Source organism: Lampetra fluviatilis, chromosome 28 (assembly GCF_964198595.1).
Source record: "Lampetra fluviatilis chromosome 28, kcLamFluv1.1, whole genome shotgun sequence".
NCBI lineage: Eukaryota > Metazoa > Chordata > Hyperoartia > Petromyzontiformes > Petromyzontidae > Lampetra > Lampetra fluviatilis.
Genome location: NC_136302.1, coordinates 10,344,543 through 10,364,584, shown reverse-complemented (window position 1 = coordinate 10,364,584; position 20,042 = coordinate 10,344,543). Strand labels below are relative to the sequence as shown.

Here is a 20,042-nt window from a genome sequence, read left to right as displayed (position 1 = left end):
TCTATAGTCTCCAAAACGAGAGCTCCATCGCCAATTACATCACCAGACATTGGCCTCGATTTCTTCACAAGACGCCACCGCCATCAGCACAGAGGAGGTGAGGTAGGGTCTGGCTGCAATGAAGAAAGGCAAGGCTGCTGGCAGAGATGGTATCCCCCAAGAATTCCTGCATCACTTAGTCCCAAGGGGGCTCCGATGGCTGGGAAAACTTGTTCACCAAAACCATGAAAACCGAATGTGTCCCGCAAATATGCCCGACTGTGAGGGCGGGCACAAGCCGGCGTGAGTAGGTTAAACGTTGAGTTTTATAAGGGCACCACGGGGTAACCAGCCCCTCCCCACCCAGCCCCACCCCTCCCACCCCCCACCCAGCCCCACCTTCCCCACCCCACCCTCTCCACCCAGCCCCTCCCCACCCTCCCCTCCCCACCCAGCCCCACCCTCTCCACCCAGCCCCTCCCCACCCTCCCCACCCAACCCCTAACCCTCCCCACCCAGCCCCTCCCTATACAACGGACGGACACGATAATCCCCTGTGGGCTGGTGTAACCAGGAGGTTCCTACCAGTATTAAAGTTTTGGTTTGCTTGGCTGTTGTCCCGCTCGTTCTTCGTGTTTCTCCAGGTGTCTTCACCTGCAATGAGAGTGGACACTGGGCGAACCCTGTCGACAGGGAGAAGATCCCAACGTGTGATCCAGGTACGTGTGTGGAGGGAGAGGCAGCCCGAGGGCTACGAACCTAGCGACCTGAGTTCGGTTCCTGCTCACGGCCAACACCAGTGACGATTATTTGAACCGGGCCTGGGCCTCCCCCTAGGTTGACTCAGCCTCAAATTAGTAACCTGGCGCGGCATGTAAACATCGCCACTGGAGAGGCAAAGATGGTCGGGCGTGGTGCTGGCCACCCACCCCCTCGTGTGCCGTGCCGGCCTTCATAGGTGCTCACTAACAGCACTTGCCCCAACAGTCGGTTGAGGCTATATGGGTGACCTTTGTCTTTCTATGTGCCTCACTATGTCCTCGGTTTCAACAGTTCGATATGTGAACCTGCTTCCTTAAACACATTCCTGGGGAGGGAGCTGGTAGGAACGTTGGGTTGCTCGGTCAATGGCCAGGGTCAACGGCGGCGTGGTGTATTCCGCAAATATGCCCGACTGTGAGGGCGGGCACAAGCCGGCGTGAGTAGGTTAAACGTTGAGTTTTATAAGGGCACCACGGGGTGACCAGCCCCTCCCCACCCAGCCCCACCCCTCCCACCCCCCACCCAGCCCCACCCTCCCCACCCAGCCCCTCACCACTCTCCCCTCCCCACCCAGCCCCTCCCCACCCAGCCCCTCCCCACCCTCCCCTCTCCACCCAGCCCCACCCCTCCCATTTTTGGATGCACGACGGATGGACACAATTATCCCCTGTGACCTGGTGGAACCAGGTGATTCCTACCAGTATAAGTACTCCTATCTGCGACGCCACCCCCTGGTTGCTCCTCCGTGGCTACCATAGGTTCCACACAAACTCCTCTTACTCTCTGTCGATTAGCCATGGGTGATTAGCCATGGGTGATTAGCCATGGGTGATTAGCCATGGGTGATTAGCCATGGGTGATTAGCCATGGGTGGTTTCCTTCCTCCTTTCTCCAACGGCCTCCTATTATCCACAAATAGTTTGCAGATAATAGCCGTATGGCAAATTCATCCTGGTTTCAATTATATCAACCTGGGTTCAAAAAGGAAATGTATGAAATATCACCCATTCTTACACGTGTGAATCGAAGCACAGACGTCAGCCATCCAGCCGTCTCAATGTGCTACTTATTTCACCTTTGTGGTCCGTCACTTATTTTCTATTTGTGGGAATTCAAGCACATCGAGTGTTAATAAAATTGCTAAAATGACTTTGGCTGAACTTAAGCAGCATGGACACATGCAGACGTGGGTGGTTAAGTGTATACATATTAAAAAAAACGGGCATATAATTGCCCTGCTCACGTGTTCCTGTGTGCAGTGTGCGGTGAGCCCAAGCACCCGATAGAACAAGTGGCGCGTATTGTGGGCGGCTATCCTGCACGATCCGGCAACTTCCCCTGGCAGGCTCTGATCAGGAAGTTTTCACATCGTGGCGGACTGCAGGGTGGTGGCTCCCTGCTTAATGACCGGTGGATTATAACAGCAGCTCACGTCGTGGAAGACTTCCTTCCACATGAAATATTTATCACTTTAGGGGCTCTAAACCAAAAACTACCCAACAGCAGGGGTTCAACTGAAACGCGTACAGTGGACAAGAGAATTATACACCCTGGCTACAAGCCCAATGAAACCTTTTTCGACAATGACATTGCATTGCTCCGGCTGGCTGGCGATCCTGTAAGCATGACAGACACTGTGAGGCCAATTTGTCTCCCAAAGGTCACAGAAGGCGGAGTGGTTCCCAAACTGGTGCCGCACAACGTGGGGTTTGTTTCAGGATGGGGTCACACAAAGGCTCAAATTGGTAGTACCACATCACAAGGTTTAAAGTATGTTGAACTGCCCATTGTGGAAGACAATACCTGCATGGAGACTAACCATGACAAGTCGGTTCAATATTACACACAAAATACAATCGTCACAGGGAATATGTTCTGCGCCGGTTACCCCCAAGGTGGTAAGGATGCCTGCCAGGGGGACAGTGGAGGTCCGTTCACAATTGTTGTTGAGGGTAAGTGGTGGCACTTGATGGGTCTCGTGTCCTGGGGTATTTCGTGTGCCAAAGCCGACCAGTACGGAGTTTACACCCGTGTGGATAAGTACCTCGACTGGCTGCACTCTGAGATGGCCAACAACAACACATGATTAAATGTACAAATACAGCCTGGATAAATTACAGGCGAAATTGATCTTAGTTTGAGCACCCCCTTAAATAAAATGGCTTTTAAAAATGAAACAATAAGATGCGCTTTTAGCCTTCATATACCGCCGAGGTGAACACCGTCGTTAATGAGCAACAACATTAAGGCCGGCACAATACAAAATGGCGCCAGGGTGTGAATCTCACCACGAAAGTCTTTCCAACTTTGAATCGCCCAATGCTGAAGGTGCCACTTCACCGTATGCTGATGCTTGTTTTAGGCTGAGTTGACAAATAGTCGAGGCTCGGACAAATAACACCACCGGCTGATCATGTCGTCGATGATGACACCATTAACCAATTCCGATTTAAAGCTTTCGTGACTGCAGGGATTCATCTTCTTGGTTCTTTCGGTAAAGTCACGTAGAAGGGAAGTAATAAAAAATAAAACAATAAAACAATTCTCGGTGAGAATTATTGTATTATGTTTTATTATTTTATTTTATTACTTCCCTTCTACGTGACTTTACCGAAAGAACCAAGAAGATTAACTAATTCATCAACACCCGTCACGTTCACCCCATGACTGAGAAGCAGCAAAGATAGAGAGAAAAAAAAAACCTTGAAATCCTTTCGTGTTGGCCTCTGGTGATTCAAGATTCATATTGGGGCGTAATTTAGAAATGCGCGAACAGGGTCAACGTGTTAACGCAAAGTGTTCATTCTTGATTGGGGGTGGCCGCGTGACCCCGAGGTCAATGCACTGACCTGGAACTTCTAAGGTCGTGGGTTCAAACCCAGGCAGCCATCCGTGATTAAACTGAATTCTCAAGTGCAGTGAGTTGAGTGTCACGTCTTAGTCACCAATGGCTGTGTACACAAAGACAACCCTTGTGAAAGTTGGTGTTTCAAATCATACAAGCTCTCGGAATTAAACAAATATTGATTTGATTGTCTTTCAATAAATACCTTTCCACAGCAGTGAATGTGGATAGAAAGTCACTTTAAAAAATATAGATTGAAAACTCGTTTTTTTAGAACTACTTTTTTTGTTTAGTTTGTTTCCCTTTTCCCGCACCTCCGATTAGCACGTTTGGCTACGTATGGTGCAAAAGAAGTTCAACATACGTACTTGAAGGGAATCTCAGAAGTAGTTACGTGAAATCCACTTCCACGGGTCATTCCCTACGCAACTGGGCGGTCCACTGCTCTACGAGAGTTCCAACTTGATACTTTATCTCGTGACACGATGCGGATAGCACCAGATGAAATCAAGTTTGGGGAAAATCCACGACAAATCATTATTGGCAAAACATGCTTCCACTTCACAAGAAGTGTATTGGGTTAGATCACGTAAATATGAACGCGTCGTTAAACCCGCCACCCCACCCGACACGGCTAATTAGTAAGTTTTGTCACGTAAACAAAACGTGCAAATTATTTACGAGTTCAGCACACCGGCGTGTTAGAAAGTAAACCCACATTAACAATTCGAGTACGACGTTTCGCCGGTAATTACAACCAGCCTCATCAGGAGACACCAAGATGCTTCCAACTTGGAAGAGTCGAAAAGCCAAAATGGCGCACACAAGTGTTGCATTAATGGTCCCAACCCAATTCTACAAATTACATACATTATCTACAGCCATGTGTCCATCCACTGCTGGATGGTCTCCACGTGCCACGTCAAGTCAAGGGGGGTTCGTATTATTGGTTCTTTCGGTAAAGTCACGTAGAAGGGAAATAATAAAATAATACAAATTAAACAATATAATGAAATTCTCACGACGTTTCGGCCACAACGCAAGCAGCCGTCTTCAGGTGAAGAAAACCTGAGGACGGCTGTGAAGAAAACCTGAGGACGGCTGCTTGCGTTGTGGCCGAAACGTCGTGAGAATTTCATTATATTATGCTTTTTTTATTTCCCTTTTACGTGACTTTACCGAAAGAACCAAGAATATGAATTCCCTGCAGTCACGAAAGCTTTAAATCGAAATTCAAGGGGGTTTTTCGACCTTACTTCACCACGCCGGTCCGGTTCACATCACTGGGGACAGAGCGGTGGAGCGGTGGCGCAGCAGTTCGTGCACTGTTCTACGAACCCCGTGGCGTGCGTGGAATAGCTACAATGGTACTGGGGCCTTCCTTCACCAACATGGACCGACCAGCATTTAGAGTTAACACGTTGACCCCCCCCCCACCCTATGACTGGCAGGGCATGTAAAGACGTTGATCATCCAGAAGTCGATAGAAATGTTTAAAACAACTTTGCTTACGATAAAGGTGTCGCCAACTCGGGTGGTACCAACTGGTATTTTGCTGTAGCCCGAGTTGTAATGCAAGATGCGTGAGTACACTGTTGGCCGTGTCCTCTAGAGGGCTCTGTATGCCCGGTGAGCGATATTAAAGGCCAGGAAACAAGCATTTATTCTCACCAGTGCCTGAAGAGTCGTCACTGTGGAAGCTCCATGCAGTAGTTATGTTATCAGATTGATTTGGATACGCCATGACCAATGTCTAATCCCGCAATTTTTCATCTTGTTAATTTTTGTATTATTATATAGCACCGACGTGCTTCGGTACTGTGATGTTGTACGCACGAAACGTGGGTGACTCAAAAATTAATGGCACGAGTGAAGAACATCTGTGACGGAGGGGATTGTGACTCGATGTGATTATAAAAAAAAATTAACCCGTAAAAACAACGTTTTTCACTCTAAATCCTTTATATGCGTGGCGGCTAGAGTCCTCTCGTCCTCTGGCTTGAGATGGCTGCCACCTGTGGGTCAGATGATTGCATGGCAGCATTAAGCAATTGGTAATTAAATATTTGAAAAAAAATTCCCTAAACAGTGTAAAATTTTGGAAAAAAATTTTCGCGAAAATTAATTGTCACGCACAACGAGTCTGTGTGGAAAATGTCAGCTCGATTGGATCACGGGAAGTGTGTTAAAAAACGACCGAAAGATTTGCACGGTCGTAAGCAAGCAAGCAAGCACGCAAGCAAGCAAGCAAGCGAACTTAATATAAAGGATTTAATTAAAGCACAGCATGCATATACATCCCTTACCCACAGGCCCACATGCCTGCGTGCAATGTTGGTAAGCGTCTCCCTTCAACGATGATTTTGCGTTGCGTGGCCAAAGAGTTCGAAGCAAACGCAACAAAAGCAAACGACCGAACTTTTCGCTTCGTGTGCAAAAAAAGCAACGGATGTGAAGGCACCAGAACTGGTACGGTGGAAACGCAGTGCCGGATTAAGCAAGTGCGGTGCCTGTAGCATATGTTATAAAGGTTCCCTAAAAACACACACACACACACACGTAAAATTTAAAAGCAAATGTTTAACTTGCACAGTAAAGTAAAAAAAAATTATTTGCTATACAGCCAGATAATACGACAAATCGCTAAACACCCAGTCGTTCATAAATGTTTAAGGCAGTATAGTACTATAGTAGTAGAGCAAGTGCAGAATCACTTAACCGGAATTGATTGCTTGCGAGGGCCGTAGCATATGTAGCTACTTTTGCTACTAGGATAATCCGGCACTGTGGAAAACGTCTGTGCGTCATGACATTTGAACCGATGCAACGGTTGTAGAAATGCACGTGTGAGGCCTTCTCTCGCGACACTGAGCATTGAGGGCTGTAGCAAGTCGACGCACATGGCGAGACGTCATGAAGGGCAGAAGTCTGGAGGCGAACACGGCAGGTAAGTGTTTTTAATAATAGTTGAAATGTATAAAGCGCCCTTAAACAATCCATACCTGTCAACCCCTTACCAGTGCCTGCCTTATTACAGACCAATTCAGGCCTTTATTGTCCTTATAAATCTCAACGCGTTCATCCTACAACGTCCCATCACGAGGGAGAAACACAAACAAATAGACGGTTTTGTTATTGCCCGTATTGAAACGGCTGTACGCCGTATGGACCTGAAAACTTAATTTCCATGTACAAGAATATGGGGTAAATAACCGGTGTGGATTGGCAGCTATGACGATCGTTCTCAGGGCGCTATGCACCAAAAGGCGGAAATCGTCGAACATGAACCAAGGAAAGAAGTGAGAAATACTGTGAAAATAACTAAAGAGAAAAGGCCATTTTAAACGGATACGTTTTTAGTCGATATTTCAAGATTGTATAAATGTCTCGGAAGTCCTGACCTCGACGGGGCAAGGAGTTACAGAGTTTGGTTTAGTTGGTGTAGAATGTGTCGTTAACCCCTCCTCCACCCGACAGCCAACTCAATAAAAGTGGCATGTGAATCAGACGTGCCAACATTATTATTTCTGCTTCAACAGTAACCACCACCTGTGTTGTTGGAGTATAATCTCGCAATGTTGAAACGGAGACCGACGTTTCGCTCGAGATTACACCCATCATCATCAGGTTGTGCCGTGACGTCATCGGCACGTCGACACGTGGTCTGAGTTGATGATCGCAGTTGAATGCGAGTTGATTGGTTGTCATTTCTTTTGACACGACCTAACTTAAATGAAACAATCGGTTATGAATCGTAATATTGGTCGTGAGAATCTAAGTATTGGTTGTTTAGTTTTTTTTTGCCATTGCTTATTGTATCTTTCTGACCCAACCCTCCTGAATATCTGCGAAACAGATTCAATGCTCATCGGATTTCTCCAGGATAATTAAAGATTCCGATTGTGACGTATACAATATATATTTTCAGACATGTCTAATGCCAAACAGGTTTTACCGGATCTGAGAACAGCGGGACGTCCAATACTAATGATGATTACAGCTTATGAAGCGCCATTCATAACATCTCAATGAGTTTGGGTGGGTTGGTTAAAAATGGCGCGCCACGGTGGCGAGATGTTAACTCCCTCGCCTGGTATGCAGGAGGTCGTGCTTTCGATCCCAGCCTTGATGCCTGTTGTATATTTAGAGTTTGCGTGTCTCTCTCCCCGTGGCCGTGTGGATTTTTTCTCCGGGTCCTCCGGTTTTCCCCTCCACATTCAGAAACATGCGTTTTGAGTATTTGGTTGCTATACATCTACATATGATAAGCCATTTCGTTGAGCTATCATTTGTGTTCAGGTCGCTTCTAAAAAAATAGCTTGCTCAGGGGGGTTTACCTGGTAAAATAACAAAAAAAAACGTTTAAGAAGTTGTTTAGAGTTTCAATAGAAAATATTTTTTTAAAGAGAAATGTCATAAGACGGAAGGAGTTCAAGATCCCAACCGAACCCGGACTCCCTGAAGGCTCAGAGGGCCCAGAGATCGTCGATGGACTCAAGCGGCGACCTTGAGACCAGTTCGTGAGAGAATCTGAGGGCAGATCGTGGAGGTCGCGTGTCTACCGTGTCTACTGTGGAGCAGCTTCACGATCTGGCAGAAGGTTGAAAGCGTTGGTGAGCCGTTGGGTGGCATCAGCAGCCGTTGGGTGGCATCATCAGCTGTTGGGTGGCATCATCAGCCTTTGGGTGGCATCATCAGCCGTTGGGTGGCATCATCAGCTGTTCGGTGGCATCATCAGCTGTTGGGTGGCATCATCAGCTGTTGGGTGACATCATCAACCGTTGGGTAACATCAGCAGCTTCGGCCGTGATGACATCTTGATTCTCACACCGAACATGTGCCCCCATTCGTTTATGAAATGCATAATCATATTCTAAAACACAGGGTCCTTACAAAACGTTTGCTAACGGGTCACAATACCGTGTGCTCGCGAACCACTTGTTATCGTATTTCACGTGTACAGAATTATCATGTCACATGGCATCAATACTTCATAACATCTCTACATATGACCTTAATCTCTTGTCTCCAGATCTCTTTCTTCTCTCTCCTGTTTATCTCGCTAACGAGTATCTATTATGTACAGTTGAGCACTTTTCCGCGTGACTTCTTGCGGCTGTTTTGACCTCCACCTTGATGACTTCGAGATATTGTTTGTCCCACCCACGCGGAAAGAACATTTTGAACGACAAAAAAACATGCAGACGTAAAATAAATGTAAAAAAAAAACTGGCAGGACAGAAAAAGGGAATGACCAGCGGTCCCGATGTTCAGGCGGTGAGAAATCTGGTTCGAGCAATCGTGGGCTTGATGTCTCGCTCTTGACTTGTATTGTTGGGAATACTGCTGCCACGCTGACTTGGAGTAGGTATTCCCGGCGTAAAGCACTACCACTAGAATACAAGTTACACCGATACAAATATATTATTGTACCCAATATTCCTGTGATCCGACGAGGGCAATTTTTTTGTTATATTTCGTGAGAACAAATTTAGGCGAGCTTTGATACGGCGTGGCACGATAATTCTCGGAACAGTGATCTGGACTATTCCGGATAAAATTAAGCACGGAAAACAATCCAGAAAATGCAAAAGATGTGTATTGGGCACATTTTCAGAGGTGAAAGCTTGATTAAGAAAGGTGAGCAAGAGACAAAACAAAGATATGATTCATAATTTATTTTTAGGTCACATCGCTCAATTAAAATCAGAATCTTTATTTATACGGGAGGGATCCGATGAGCTATGCAGCTCTTTTTCACAGATGTCCAGTAGTGTGTGTCTTACACCCTCCACCACCCGACGCAGACAATTAATAAAGTTGTCACGTGATGAACGAACTTGGCAATCTATGACTGTCTTCTTGGTTCTTTCGGTTGTAGCCGAAACGTCGTGAGAATTGTTTTATTTTGTTTTATTTTTATTATTTTATTACTTCCCTTCTACGTGACTTTACAGAAAGAACCAAGAAGATGAATCCCTGCAGTCACGAAAGCTTTAAATCGAAATCTATGACTGCTTCAGCAGCACCTCCGGCAACGTTGAAGAGCGCTCCACACACATCGAGCAATAGGGTGCAACCAGCATCATCAGGCGGTTGTCAGAATTGTGAATAAAGGAAGGGGTGGGGGCGTATTTATGTTGAGCTTTTTTCGCACCGTACATAGGCAACCATGCTAATCGGAGGTAGTGCAACGGTTATCGCCCTGCGCCACCAACCCGGCCACCCGAGTTCGATTCCCGCTCACCGCCACCAACACCAGTGACGATTATCTGAGCCGGTCCTTCCCACGTCGACTGAGCCTCAAATGAGTACCGAGTGCGATGTGTAAACACCGCCACGAGGAAGACAAAGGCGGCCTGGCGTGGTGCTCACCCACCCATGAGCCGTGTCGGCCTTCTTCATAGGTGCTCGCTAGCAGCACTTGTCAAACAACTACATTGAACTTCTTTCGCACCTCGCGTAGCCAACCGTGCTTATCGGAGGTGTCGTAAGTGCAACGAAGACGGAGGGAAATTGTCGGGCAGAGTCAGTGGCGATTGAGGCCAAAGAGCCTTGAATTTGGCAGCAGACTAAAGGAGAAGAACGGAAAAACGAAGACCAATAGGACAAACGAAATAAAACAGATGGGCATAATGAGACATTTCTACCCGATGCGCTCACGACTCGTTGGGTAGAGTGCTCATTGAAGTTAGGTGATGGTGATGATGGTGGTGGTGTTCCTGTTGAAATTGTTTCATGTAAGTGGCGGGCGGGGTGGAGCGGTGGGGGGGATTATGTCTGCATCCTTTGATGTTGGTGAATGTGAATTAGCGCTTATCGTATATCTCTCTGTGAAACCCGCGTGGATGATTTCAAGTGATGGAGATGCACTGTGACGATTGCGTCGATCTCTGCGCTTGACGTTCTTGCTGTTTGTGATGGTGGGGCATTAAAACAAACAAAAAACACAGCCGTTTGCGAACCACTGCCCTGTGCCGTAATGCTATCGGCAAACTCGTGCGTGTGCTGTGGTCTGGACGATGTCCCGTAACCAATCCGGGGGAGATCTGATACTCACAGTGAACCCCATCGAGGTATCGTTGTTACGCACGTTGTCATTATCATCGGTCTGTTGTTGTTGTTGTTGTTGTTGTTGTCGGGTGGAGCGGTGGCGCTGCGAACCCGGCCACGTGAGTTCGATTCCAGTTCCCCGGCTAAAATCGGTGGCGAGTGATAGCTGACTTGGATCGCCCCCCCCCCTCACTCCTTCTTAAACAAACCCCGCACTGACCAGTGTGGTGAAGTACGGACAAACGACCCCTATTACCGACACAATGTGGTGGGGATCCATCCGGCAAGTTGATTCACAAATGGCCACGACGTTTGTTTGCCTCGAATGTAAAACGCTTGGAATTATCTCGATTTGACTGCAGTTAGCCTATGGGGTTAACCTCGCATGCGCTTATATTTCAAGCAGTCGCGGTATTTACAACTGCCACAGTGAATCAATAAGGGTCGCGGGGAAGAGTCAGTGGCGTCCACCCGAGTTCGACACCAGGCCACGGCTAACATCAGTAGCGGCGAGTGATATGCACATATGTTGAACTTCCTTCGCACCGTACGTAGCCAACCGCGCTAATCTCCATCAACGTGTCCTGAAGACATCACCCCCCCCCCCCCCGTGTCCCCTCTTCACCAAGCCGCACCGAGCATGGTGGTGAAGTATGGTAGAAACCACACACACACACACACAACCCAATGACCACCAAAGTGTGAAAGTGTGTGTGTGTGTGGAGAGTAGTTGTTATCGCACCGCACTCCGAATCCCCGGCGAACAACAATAATTCGATTCCCGCTCAAGCCCAGCAACAAGTGACGAATGTCTGAACCGCTCCTGGGCATCCCCTAAGTCAACTCGGTGTGTAGACGTCAGCACGTTGGTGACAAAAGGCGGAGGCCGCTCGTAGTGCTGGCCACCCACCCCCTCGTGTGCCGCGCCGACCTTCACCGGTGCTCGCTAACAGCACTTGCCCCAACAACAGCCTGTGAAAGGCGACACGGAGTGGGGCGAGGGCTTCTGCTTTGATATCTTAGTCTTCGTCCAGCAGTGGATTGATTAACAAAGAGGGTCTGTAAATGATTGTAGTTATGCATGCCGCATATAAATCTTGACTTGCTTTCACCGCATCTTTTACGATCGCCACGCTTGCCCAAGCCGCTCACACGCAGGATTGTGTCACGGCTCGTAACGCGTGTTTCACTCGAGCGCAACCTTTCCTATGCCAGCCTCCACCCCACGTCGGATAGTCGGGCTTAATTTCAACGGGAACTGTCCAGGACTGAGCTCCGAAAATGTGCTTTCCTCTTGTTAATATTGTATTGTTTGTTACATATTACTCGCGCGCATGAAGAGTCGTGCAAAGTTCCGTGCCATCGTTGGACCTTCAAGTACCCTTCCACCCCTTTCACCACCCCCCTCCTCCGTCCCTATCACAATGACCAGAGTGGTGAAGTATGGTCAAATAACCGCTGAGGGCGCACGGAAAGACCACAGTGGTTGTAAGATATGTTCATCCAGCGGCGATGTAACAAAGCGCTGTAAAAATGTAATTATTTTGAGAATTTAATTTCGGCATTTTTGTAACGTATATATTTTTTGTATTGTTGTGCATTCTTTAGTGATTTGAATTCGTGCTGTTTGTGTAATTTCAAAGTGAATGAGTTTTTTTACGAAATCACAATAAGCGTCGGGGTTTTTTTTGCATCCCGATTCCATCATCGATATCACGAAATACAGTACGTGAGCAATGTTTTCTTCACCTCTCCGTCTCTCCATATACATGTAAAACATTTATATAACACACAACCCGTCTAACTCGCACGACCCTTCTTGGTCTGCATCATCTCAGCAGCATTAACACGCTCTGCTTTCGCGGCCAATATCATCCATACTAGAGGGTTTTTTGGGTTAGATCGCGTAAATATGTCAACTGTGTCGTTAAACCCGCCACCACCTGACACAGCCAACTAGTTGGCTCTCCAACACACCGGTGTGCTGGACTAGTGACGAATTGTGTTGCGATCTTAACGTCGTGGGTTTTTTGCTTTTATTATTTTCAATTTATTGTTGTTTTCATTTTTTATTTTATTTTACTATTTTTATTTTTTCTGTGGGTTTTTTGCTTTTATTATCTTCAATTTATTCCTTTTTTTATTTGTCTTATTTTTATTTTTTATTCTAAATTTAAATTTTTATTATTATTATTTTCTATTTACATGACATTACCGAAAGAACCCAGAATACGAATGGCCACGTTCTGTTTACGTGACAATCCTTACTAGTTGGCTGTGTCGGGTGGTGGTGGGTTTAACGACGCATTTATATATTTACACGATCAAACCCAAAAAACCCTCTTGTATGGATCAGCAGCATTGATTGAAAACGAGCAGCTCTGTGGTGGACGGGTTTCACCACACGCCTTGTCATCAGCAGAGTGACGGTCGTTTGAATCACTGCTGGTGAACTGTTACCAAAGACTCCCTCGAAATAACCATGAGCGTCGTTGTGGATAATATGAGTAACGAAATAAGCATGCAATGACTCCTTCATACATCATATATACATGGAGGCGATGGATTGTGTATCTTGTGTTCTATGTGACATCATTCTAACGAATGGCCGGAAAATTGTTCTGTTTATATTTACAAGAACGCACGTAAACAAAAACAAATAAACAAAACGTGTAATTGGTGAACACATGTAAAGCATATTGAGCACCGTATATTATTCGTGTGAACGAAGCCGTTAAAATAACGGAGCGAATGCGTTCGGCTTTGCTCCAGTGAATGGATAATGGATGGGTGGATGTTTAGTGGGTGGATGATGGACGGGTGGATGATGAAACCCATCAAAGTCGACACAAGCCATCAGATGTTCCCCATTGTCTCGTTGGCCTTTCTAAGACAACAACAACAACAAAAGTAACTCTGCCTTGCCCCCCCCCCTCCCCGCGCACGCTTCTCTCTCCCCGTTACTTTCTCCTCTCCGTCGCGTTTCTTCCTTCAAGTCTCTGCATGCGCGCGCGAGCCACAGCACCGACTCAGAGCCGCAGCGTCGTGGTGTCAAGAGCGCGGGAGCCGGGTGGGGGTAGGGCGTGGAGTGGCTGTGGGTGGTTGGTGGGGCACGGTGGGGGAGCGGTGGCGCAGCGGTTAGCACGCTGCGCCACCGCTCCCCCACCGTGCCCCACCAACCAGTTAGCGGTTAGCACGCTGCGCCACTAACCCGGACGACCCGAGGTCGATTCCCGCTCACAAAGCCACCAACGCCAGCGACCATTATCCGAACAGGTCCTGCGGCCTCCCCTAGGTTGACTCGGCCTCAAATGAGTTACCGAGTGGCAATGTGCAAACATCGCCGCTCGGGAGAGACAAAGGCGGCCGAACTTTGTTCCGGCCGTCCCACCCCCTCGTGCGACGCGCTGGCCTTAATTGGTGCTCGCTGACAGCACTTGCCCCAAAAGTGTGGGCAGGCTATACGGGCGATCTTTGTTTTTGTCTTGGGGCGTAGCGCGTGGCGGAGGTGGGTGCGTAGGAGTTTAGTGTCCCTGCGACGTCACGCGCCGTCCCCGTGTCGCTGAAGCGCTATAAATACGAAGGGGGGGCCAGGTGAGCTGCAAGACGAGACGGACAGAGCCACCACCACCGTCATCATCATCATCACCGCGTCGAGGTGAGCTGCCGGCAACAACATGGACAACAACAACGACAAAAGAGGGGGTCTCTTATTGCCGTGCGAGTGTGCTTTTTTGCGGTGGGATATATCTGTTCCCGTTGAGTTGTGGTGACGATAACAACGTTGGGTCCGTTCGCTTTTTCGTTCGACACAGCCACCGTTGCTTGCGCGCGTGCCGCGTTTTTTTTTCTCTCGTCCCTTTTCTCCTCGAATGTATTTCATGAGACAGCGATTGCAACGCGCAACCATGAAAGCGACGGCGGCGATCTGCTGCTCTCTCGCGCTGGTGCTGGTGGCGACCGGCGGGAGACGGGGGGGTGGACTCCACGCAGCCTCCATCGGGCGCTCCGCGATCCTGCGAGCCCCCGCGAGCTACCGGCAACTCGAGGCTCATCCCGATCTGCAGGTGAGAGCGCAGGGCCCTGTGGGGAGCGGTGGCGCAGCGGTTAGCGCGCTACGCTGCGGTGCCAACCTGGCGAAAAGCCGGGTTCGATTCCCGCTCACGGACAAATTCCGGTGACGGTTATCTGAACCGGTCCCGGGCCTCCCCTAGGTCGACTCAGACTCAAATGAGTACCTGGTGCGATGTGTAAACATCGCCACGAGGGAGACAAAGGCGGCCGGGCGTGGTGTGCCGTGCTGGCCTTTATAGATGCTCGCTAACAGCACTTGCCCCAACAGTCTGTTACGGGATCTTTGTACTTGGCTTACGTGTTTCTGTGTACGGGGAGGCTGTGGTTATCGCACTGCGCTAAGAACATAGCAAACTGAGTTGTTTTCCCGCTCACGGCCATTGTGTGAGTGACATCTGCACCGGTGCTGGGCATCGCCTAGGTCGACTCGGCCGTAAATGTAAAAACATCTCAATTGGGGGAGACAAAGGCGACCGCTCGCAGTGCTGGTCACACCAGCCCCTCTCGTGCGCCGTGTCGGTCTTCAAAGGTGCTCGCTAACAGCACTTATCCCAGCATGCAATGTCGGCTACGAGGGGCATCTTTATCATTTTTTCGTTGTGTGTGTGTGTGTCTACAAGTGTGTGCCATTGGCAAACGAGGAACGCTGTGGTGGTTTGTTTCACGCACCAAACCCCAGTTCGACTCAGGACCGACCGTAGTGTTGAATCCTTCGTAACATCCTCACAAACATATTCTTGGGTTTTTTCGGTAAAGTCACGTAGGTAAAAAATTAAAATCAATAAAAAGTAAAATTAAAAATAAAATAAAAATCACGACGTTTCGGAGGCAACACAAGCCTCCGTCTTCAGGTGGAACGATTGCTGTATCTTACTTGATACAGCAAATCGTGCTGTGACGGTTCCACCTGAAGACGGAGGCTTGTGTTGCCTCCGAAACGTCGTGATTTTTATTTTATTTTTATTTTACTTTTCATTAATTTTAATTTTTTACCTACGTGATTTTACCGAAAAAACCTAAAAATATGAATTATTGCAGTCACGAAAGCTTCAAATCTAGAATCCTCACAAACCTTCACATCTTTGCCTTCTTGGAGTTGCGTCTCCTCTTCTCTTGCGTTGTTATTGTTCCATGGCCACCTTTGCATCTACTTTCTTAGAGAGGGAACTGCCGTGCGTTCAATGTTCATCGTTGCCTTTGAACGCTCTCCAAATTGTAACGGTGGCATTAATCCATTACATCTGTCCCGTTGGGTCATGATAACTCTGGTAAAGATTATTCAATATAATTACACTTTTTATTTTTAAGTTTTGTTGCTATTACGGATTTAATCCGAAGAAAACTGACCAAACGTATCTATCCAAGGGTTGGACAAACGTTTTACGCACAAAGCAGTGTTAAAATCATTATTTGCAAATGTGCAAATTCGTTTAGCTTCCGTACTGCTAATAACTGTTTCCGATGATAAACGTGATGTGGATCGTTGTAGAACCCATGCATGCGCACTATTTCCGTTCCTCGTTTCAAACTAGAAGCAAATAGGTGCCAGCATTCTCCCACCCGTCTTGGCTTTTTTGCAGAATGTTGAGATGGATTCTGACGATATCCAACGATTTGAATGTTCAGCAGCTTAGTCGTGAGAGGCGCCCAAAACACAGGTTGCTGTATGTTATAAAGAGTATCACGCATCAGTCATGATCAATCCACTGCTGGATCAAGGCCTCTCCTGAGGTTCTGCGGTGCAACGATGCGAGCAGATGTCACGGCTCATGCTGAGTTCACGACTCGTCTCGTCTCTGAAGCTGCGTACAAGCAGTTCGCAAATAATGGAAACGTCATCTTTACATGCAAAGCATACGGGGATTTCTGTTTTGTGTGTGTGTGTTGCTTTTGAAGACGACTGTTGCAAGTATATTTGTGTGTACGAAGTTTACTCTTAAGTGTGTCAACTGCGCCCGTTATCTCAATAGCGTCGAGACCAAGTCACCCCTCAAATCTAGGAAGCTAAGCTGGTATTGAGCCTGGTTAGCGTGTGGATGGGCGACCGCCAAAGTACAGCGCAGGCTGTCGTCACCAGTGTCGAGTGATATTGGAATGCAATAACCAGCGTGGTGAAGTATGGTTGAACAAACCTGTGAATTGATAAAGGGATGTACATTGTTGTTCATATGGGAGTTGCAAAAGGCAAATGCTGGATCTTAAGGAAACGAAATTGCGCATTATAATGATCATTACTGGGGAGACAAAGGTGGCCGGGTCCGGTGTTGGAGCTCGCAAACATCACTTGGTCCGATTGTCTGTTAAAATCCTTGACTTTGTCATTCAAATATACAAAGGCAAAGATCCCTGTGTAGTCTTCAACAGACTGTTAGTGCAAGTGCTGTTAGCGAACACCTATGAAGGCCGGCACGGCACACGAAGGGGTGGCCAGCACTACGCCCGGCCGCCTTTGTCTCCCTAGTAGCGATGTTACACACCGCATCCAAGTCCTCATTTAAGGCTGAGCAGACCTAGCGGAGGCCCACGACCGACTCAGACATTTGCCAATGTGAATAGTCGTGAACTCGGGTCGCCGGGTTCGTAGCGGCCGGCGCTAACCACGGCGCCACCGCTCCCCCGACCGAGGCCCGCAGTTACAACACACGGACACACACTCAGAGCGCGCTGGGAGTGTCCATGTAGAACATAAACACAGCAGGTAGCCACACACACATAATGCGAAAGGAATTTCCTATTCGCACGATCCACTGCTGGATGGATGAGAGCCTACACCCCCCCCCCTCTCGTGTGGAAGGATAACTTGCGAACTAAGTCAGCAGGCTGATCAGCGCGGGGTTGATCAAGTCGGGAAGCGTAGACGTAGCAGACAGAGAGTTCCTGTGTAACGACAAGTGTTCTTAGATGCGTCGTTCCCACGTGCGTGTGTGTGGACCGTGCACGTGTGTGTGGATTGTCTGTGTGGATGATGCGTGTGTGTGTGTGTGGATTGTGCGCGCACATGGATTGTGCACGTGTGTGTGTGGATTGTACACACACATGGATTTTGCACGTGTGTGTGTGTGCGAATTGGCGGAGTGGGTCGCGGCGCAGATATTAAAAAAAAGTGCGCATGGTGAGACGCTGAGCGCGCTTGCTGGTGGTGGAGGGGGGGGAGTCTGGGTCCGTGACTGTGCCGCTAAAGTCAAGTCTATTTTGTCGAAATATATTATTATATTGCAATAATAAATCAATAAACAGCCCCTCGATATTTTTAAATAACGGAAGGCGATTCATGCTGCACACGTTACACGAGCATATGAGCACGATACAACAACGGAGTTTGACGCATCTCCCGATTGTGCTGGCCCTCCACGTGGTCCCCGTAAGCACTGTGGCAGACCCGGCTGGTCACGGTGGTCACCCAGCGGCTTTCCAGCCTCAAGCCCGCTTCGCTTCCGAGGCCTGACGACGTCTCGGCTGCATTCCGAGGCTCCGCGCGAGACCTTGGGGGTGACTTCCTATTGAGCGACGCTGTGTGTCTGTGTCACGGCACCAAATTTTAAACTGGGTTAGCGCGGGGAGGCTTTTGTCCAGCAGTGGATTTTTGCATGTTGATTGTACATTGTCATTTATATTTCAGAGAACTGGGTTAACGGGAAACATGGGTGATGGTAGCGACTATTACTTTTGAGACTTCAATGCGTGTGTGTATGTTCAACCTCTTTCGTAGGCCAACCGTGATAATCGTTATAACATGTCACTTCTACAACAGATTACGTCACATGGCCCTGCCAGTACATTAAAAAATATAGTTGAAGGAAGCTGAATGTACGTTGAACTTCTTTCGCACCGTACGTAGCCAACCGTGCTTATCGGAGGTGCGGGGGAAGGACAACAAACTTTAAAATAGCAGTGCTAAAGAAATTAGTTTTCAATCGAGATAATTTAAAACTGCAAAGCTTTCAATGGCTTCCTAATATTGGTAGGAAGAGCGTTCCAGACGGCCGCAGAAGCGCATCTGAAAGCGAGCGATGCAGTGGCCGTCTTTGTTCGATGGCATGGCCATAAAAACGCAAAAGCATTAACAGCAATGATGTTGGTGCTACTCTTGCTGATGACAGCCTTCAAACTTGGGTGCATCAACACCTGATGGCGACACTAATCTCGTTGACATCTGAATGCAAGGTCACGACCAAACGTTGATGATTAGTATGACTGGATTTCATGATGGTTATAATAATGACATGCACTTATAGACCTGATACCAGTATGCATGCATGCACGTTGAACTTCTTTCGCACCGTACATAGCCTACCGTGCTAATCGGAGTTGCTGATGACAATGTTGAAATATCGATTTTCCTAACCCCCCCCTCCTCCTCCTTCCCACCACCACCCAACCTCTGTGCGCCACAGATGGGCGACCAGGATGACAGTCAAATGCTGCTCAACATGATCGTCGAGGCCATGCGCATGAGAGACGCGGGCCCCGAGACCGATGGCCCTGGCGAGGGGGAGGCCGCACGCGTGGTCGACGGGCTCCCAGAGTTCCCCCGGGAGGAGGTCCGGGCCCTGGGGCCCAATGAACGTCCCTTCGTGCCAGGAGCTTTGTCTTCTCGGGACCGCAAGGCGAACTGTCGCATGTTCTACTGGAAGACCATGGCCGCGTGTTGAACGGCACGAGGTAGTGGGATGGCGATGGGAGGGTAGTCCTGGGTGATGATGAACGCGGCGGCGGCGGTGCTGGGTGATGTTGGTGATCAGGGGGATTAATTTCTCACGTTGTTATTTTTTTTTCGGGTCCCTGGCGGACTGATGTGTATGAGTAATTTCAGTCGGCGCTGTCTGGGGATGAGCTCCAGAAAATATTTCTGCCCCCCCCTCCCCGTCCCATCGCCGTAGAGGAGGGGGTTAGAAGGCCCGGGGAGATCTTCCGTGAGAATGTAAGCCCTGACGACACGTGACTAGTAGCGAGATGTAAACTGGATGTGGTGTGCCGGGTGAGAAAACATTTTTCTCGGGTTGCCGACCTTTCCGGACATACCCAATGGAAATTAAGCCCTGAATTAACGATGATGATGGATGTGATGGTAATGATGATGATGGTGGTGGTGGTGATGATGTTGATCAGGGCTTAATTTTTTTACGGAATATTTTGGGTGCCTCTAACCGACAGGAGTGGGGGGGGGAAGCAAGGAAATATTTTCCGGAGATCGGCCCTGGACAGCTCCGGTTGAAATGAAGAGCTGGTGATGATGGTGGTGGTGGGTGGTGGTGGGCGGTGCGTACGCGTGTGTACGTGTAGAGGAAGCCTCAGGCTCAAACATTTGTTCACCTGCTACTTTATTAAA

At 48.3% G+C, this 20,042-nt stretch overlaps 2 protein-coding genes across 2 annotated transcripts; both read left to right on the top strand.

Moving 5' to 3' along the window:
• The first annotated feature begins 118 nt into the window (after nucleotides 1-118).
• Nucleotides 119-2,827, top strand: LOC144942665 (complement C1r-B subcomponent-like). The gene is made up of 3 exons (XM_078869465.1): nucleotides 119-149; nucleotides 624-698; nucleotides 2,001-2,827. Exons 1-3 carry the CDS (start codon nucleotides 119-121, stop codon nucleotides 2,825-2,827), a joined length of 933 nt encoding a protein of 310 aa, XP_078725591.1.
• Nucleotides 2,828-14,241: 11,414 nt separating this feature from the next.
• LOC144942866 (uncharacterized) lies at nucleotides 14,242-19,842 on the top strand. The gene is made up of 3 exons (XM_078869871.1): nucleotides 14,242-14,297; nucleotides 14,530-14,706; nucleotides 19,108-19,842. The coding sequence occupies exons 2-3, from the start codon at nucleotides 14,548-14,550 to the stop codon at nucleotides 19,363-19,365; spliced, it is 417 nt and encodes a 138-aa protein (XP_078725997.1). The 5' UTR covers nucleotides 14,242-14,297; nucleotides 14,530-14,547; the 3' UTR covers nucleotides 19,366-19,842.
• The last annotated feature ends 200 nt before the right edge of the window (nucleotides 19,843-20,042 follow it).

What these genes read in the sequence shown, in the direction of transcription:
- LOC144942665 (XM_078869465.1), top strand. Translation starts at nt 119, where the DNA reads ATGAAGAAAGGCAAGGCTGCTGGCAGAGATG. An exon ending in CAAGGCTGCTGGCAGAGATG is followed by an intron (nt 150 to 623) that starts GTATCCCCCAAG and finishes GTGTTTCTCCAG; the next exon opens with GTGTCTTCACCTGCAATGAG. An exon ending in GATCCCAACGTGTGATCCAG is followed by an intron (nt 699 to 2,000) that starts GTACGTGTGTGG and finishes TCCTGTGTGCAG; the next exon opens with TGTGCGGTGAGCCCAAGCAC.
- LOC144942866 (XM_078869871.1), top strand. Translation starts at nt 14,548, where the DNA reads ATGAAAGCGACGGCGGCGATCTGCTGCTCTCTCGCGCTGGTGCTGGTG. An exon ending in AGGCTCATCCCGATCTGCAG is followed by an intron (nt 14,707 to 19,107) that starts GTGAGAGCGCAG and finishes TGTGCGCCACAG; the next exon opens with ATGGGCGACCAGGATGACAG.